This window comes from Microtus pennsylvanicus, chromosome 2, assembly GCF_037038515.1.
Source record: "Microtus pennsylvanicus isolate mMicPen1 chromosome 2, mMicPen1.hap1, whole genome shotgun sequence".
Lineage (NCBI taxonomy): Eukaryota > Metazoa > Chordata > Mammalia > Rodentia > Cricetidae > Microtus > Microtus pennsylvanicus.
This window is the reverse complement of record NC_134580.1, coordinates 83159773-83163529: the sequence shown is the minus strand read 5'-3', so window position 1 is coordinate 83163529 and position 3757 is coordinate 83159773. Positions and strand designations below refer to the sequence as shown.

The window sequence follows — 3757 nt, the reverse complement described above, 5'->3', positions numbered from 1 at the left end:
TAACAAAATGATAACATTTATTGAAGACTCACATTTGTATACTTACTTATGGAGTATATGGTTAGGATATTCATTTTAGGCTGGAAGTTAAATATAAATCAATATTTTTATTTGTTCAGTAGATAAGTAAAACCAATTCACAGATTTTTATACAATTAGCATGGTATTAAACTACCAGTAAAGTATGGCATTAATCTTGGTTTTTGAACCAAACCCTTATCTTAACTAGTATCTATGTTAATTCTTTAAATAGAACAAAACCCTAAATTATAATGTGACAACCCATTTTACAGAGATATGAACATATAGTTACTATTACATTATGTCATCTTGCCAAGGATTCAGTTCATTTGGAATTACTTCAGGGCAGTGACTTCTGTTATTCCCAGTACTTCAAAAACTGATTGTCTCCATGAATGTAGTTTGGATGCTTATCTTGTCACAATGTCAATTGCTAGAAAAATTTCTTGTTTCAAAGAATAAAATTATGTATCAATCTAACTCTGTTTGGTGAGTTAGTCTCATGTCCAGTTAGCTCAATTAAAGTATAGTATTTTAATGTTAATTTGTAAGCAAGACATGGCAAAGGGACACATTTCATAATCTTGATGTTAACTATTTTGCAGTGAAGTTAGAAGTTAGGGAATATATGTCAGAATAAGGTCTGTAGCCTTTGCTATAGATATCAATATGGGTAGTTAAAAATGATGAGTAGCTTTTTATTCTGTAATTGAACTGATAACATATTAGTCTTCAAATGAAAGTGTAAAGACCTTGGGGATGAATTTTGATTTTAGTATTTACTAATCTTCCACCTCACGTGGAATAGCTGTGAACTCACTCTAGTTTGCAAGTAGAGGGATATTGAATTTATAAATAGCTCAACATAACCGCATGACTGGCAGCAGCTTCTCTGCATGACTACAAATTCATATTATATGAGCATAATAGGAAACCTTTCTTCCTCTAGTTTTATGAAGGCACAATTAACAAATAGATTTTGTAATATTTATATTGAATAGCGAGATGTTTTATATATGTGAATATATAAAATACAAAAATATATAAAAACCTTAAAATACATGTGCATGTTGTGAGCTAACCAGCTTAGTTGCCACCCATACTGATTAGAAAATGAATGGCGAAGTTCTGCACTTACCAATTTTCATGTAAGTACTACTGTTAGTGACAGTCACCTCACTGTGCCATGAATCTCCAGAAGCTACCCATCCTGTCTAATTATGCATTTCCCTTTTTACAAATATCTCCATTTTCCCCTTTCTATCCCATCCCATTTGCTCATGATCTGTTGTTATATTTTCTGCTTCTATGAGTTTAGAGTCCCTAGAGTCCATGCCGTCTGATACATTTCAGCATTAGACTCTCCATGTTTCTTTAATTCAGTTAGCCCATTGGCCTCTAGTCTTATTGTGGTAAAAGAAAAATAGGATTTCTTTGTTTGAAGGAGAACAAAGAATAGTCCATGTGTGTTAGAGTGTCTTTTCATGTGTGTGTTATCCACTCGTCTATTATTTATCACATCTTATTTACACATATTGCTTCTAATTTGTGAATGTTACATTTTCTGGATGTATATTCTTCACATTAGAATTGTTATATCATATAATATATCTATATTTATTTTAAAAATTAAATTTACTATTATTATTATTACTATTATATTGTATTGTGATTTTATATATATGAGTATGGTCAGTGTATACTGGATGTGTGTGTGTGTACATGTACGTGCATATAAAATAATACAGACTCGTGTACATTGGAGGTCAGAAGACAATGTTCTGGGTCCTGCTTTCTCATTCTCTACCTGATTCCTTTGAAACGGTGTCTCATGCTGAGCCTGGATCTAGTCTGGCAGTCCCCAAGCTCAAGTGATCATTTATTTCCAGCTTTCACAACACTGTAGGTACAGACACACACAGTCACAATTAGCTTCTTGTTTGGATGCTGGGATCTGAACACAGGTTATCACAATTACACAGTGAATGCCCTTACCAGTCAAGGTATCTCTCTAGCTTAATATTTCCAGTTTTTAGTCTTCTCCATTGCTCTTCAACTGTTTTATTCTGGGCCTACACCTCTTTATCATTTACGGTGTTGAGAAGCTAATATAGGTCCTTATTCATCTGTAATTTTATTTCATTGGGCTACAAACGCAGTCTATATTTTTAATTTTTTGAAGGACCTCCACAAATTATTTTTCTTCCTAAATAAATAGACTAATTCATATTCACATCAAATTTTTAAAAAACAACCAATATTTGTTTTCTTTAAAAAATTAAAGCTTTTGAAATATAAATACAATTACCTCATTTCCATTTCCTTTCCTCCCCCAGCACTTCCCAAGCACCTTCTTTTGTTATCTTTGAAAACTGTGAGATGATATTTTATTATGGTTTGAAGTCATGATCTCCTGATGACTAATGATGCCCAGCACTGGTTTATATATAAATGCAGGATTTTACCTTAATACAATTATAATTTATCATTTCTCCTGTTTCTTCTCTCAGGTAGCGCTGACAAAAAGGTCAGTGGAAGGAGTGAATCAGTCCGTGGTATCAGAGTTTGTGTTTCTGGGACTCACCAATTCTTGGAGTATTCAACTATTGCTCTTTGTGTTCTCCTCCATGTTTTATGTAGCAAGCATGACAGGAAACTCCCTCATCGTGTTCGTTGTGGCTTCTGACCCTCACCTACACTCTCCCATGTACTTCCTGTTGGCTAACCTCTCCTTCATCGACTTGGGTGTTTCTTCTGTTGTGTCCCCCAAGATGATTTATGACTTATTCAGAAAACACAGAGTCATCTCCTTTAGAGGCTGTGTCACTCAAATCTTCTTCATTCATGTCATTGGTGGTGTGGAGATGGTGCTGCTCATAGCCATGGCTTTTGACAGATATGTGGCCATATGTAAGCCTCTCCATTACTTGACCATTATGAGCCCGAGGATGTGCATCTTGTTTTTAGTGGCTGCCTGGGTGGTTGGCCTTATTCACTCTCTGGTTCAACTAGCTTTTGTAGTAGACTTACCTTTCTGTGGGCCAAATGTGTTGGACAGCTTCTACTGTGACCTTCCTCGATTTATCAAACTTGCCTGCATAGACACTTACCAACTGGAATTCATGGTCACAGCCAACAGTGGATTCATCTCTGTGGGCTCCTTCATCATACTGATCATTTCCTATATTGTCATCATAATCACTGTACAAAAACACTCGTCAAGGTCTTCCTCTAAGGCTCTGTCCACACTTTCAGCTCATATCTCTGTGGTTGTCTTATTCTTTGGTCCTTTGATATTCTTCTATAACTGGCCTTCTCCTTCAATACACCTGAACAAATTTCTGGCAATTTTTGATGCAGTTGTTACTCCTTTTCTGAATCCTGTGATATACACATTCAGAAATCAGGAAATGAAGGTAGCAATGAGGAGAGTACGCAGACAGCTACTTAGTTATAGGAAAACTTCTTAAATTGATGAGCTGAGGACTTTCTTCAATGAATGTAGAAGGTTAAGGTCCATCAACCTCAGAAAAATATTTGCACACACAAACACACACACACACACACACACACATATATATATATATTACACATACACAAATTATGTATATAACTTTGTCTTTCTCTATATGTTTACATATTCTTCTGATTAGTCTGGATTAATAATCTCTACTGAAAACAGAGAATCACATTTATTTACAAAGCAAAGATTATAATAATCTTGAACTTACATTCC

General features: G+C 34.8%; 1 protein-coding gene across 1 annotated transcript; it reads left to right on the top strand.

The window, feature by feature from the left end:
- Positions 1-487: 487 nt before the first annotated feature.
- On the top strand, positions 488-3491 carry LOC142844953 (olfactory receptor 4F3/4F16/4F29-like). The gene is made up of 2 exons (XM_075963729.1): positions 488-505; positions 2571-3491. Exons 1-2 carry the CDS (start codon positions 488-490, stop codon positions 3489-3491), a joined length of 939 nt encoding a protein of 312 aa, XP_075819844.1.
- The last annotated feature ends 266 nt before the right edge of the window (positions 3492-3757 follow it).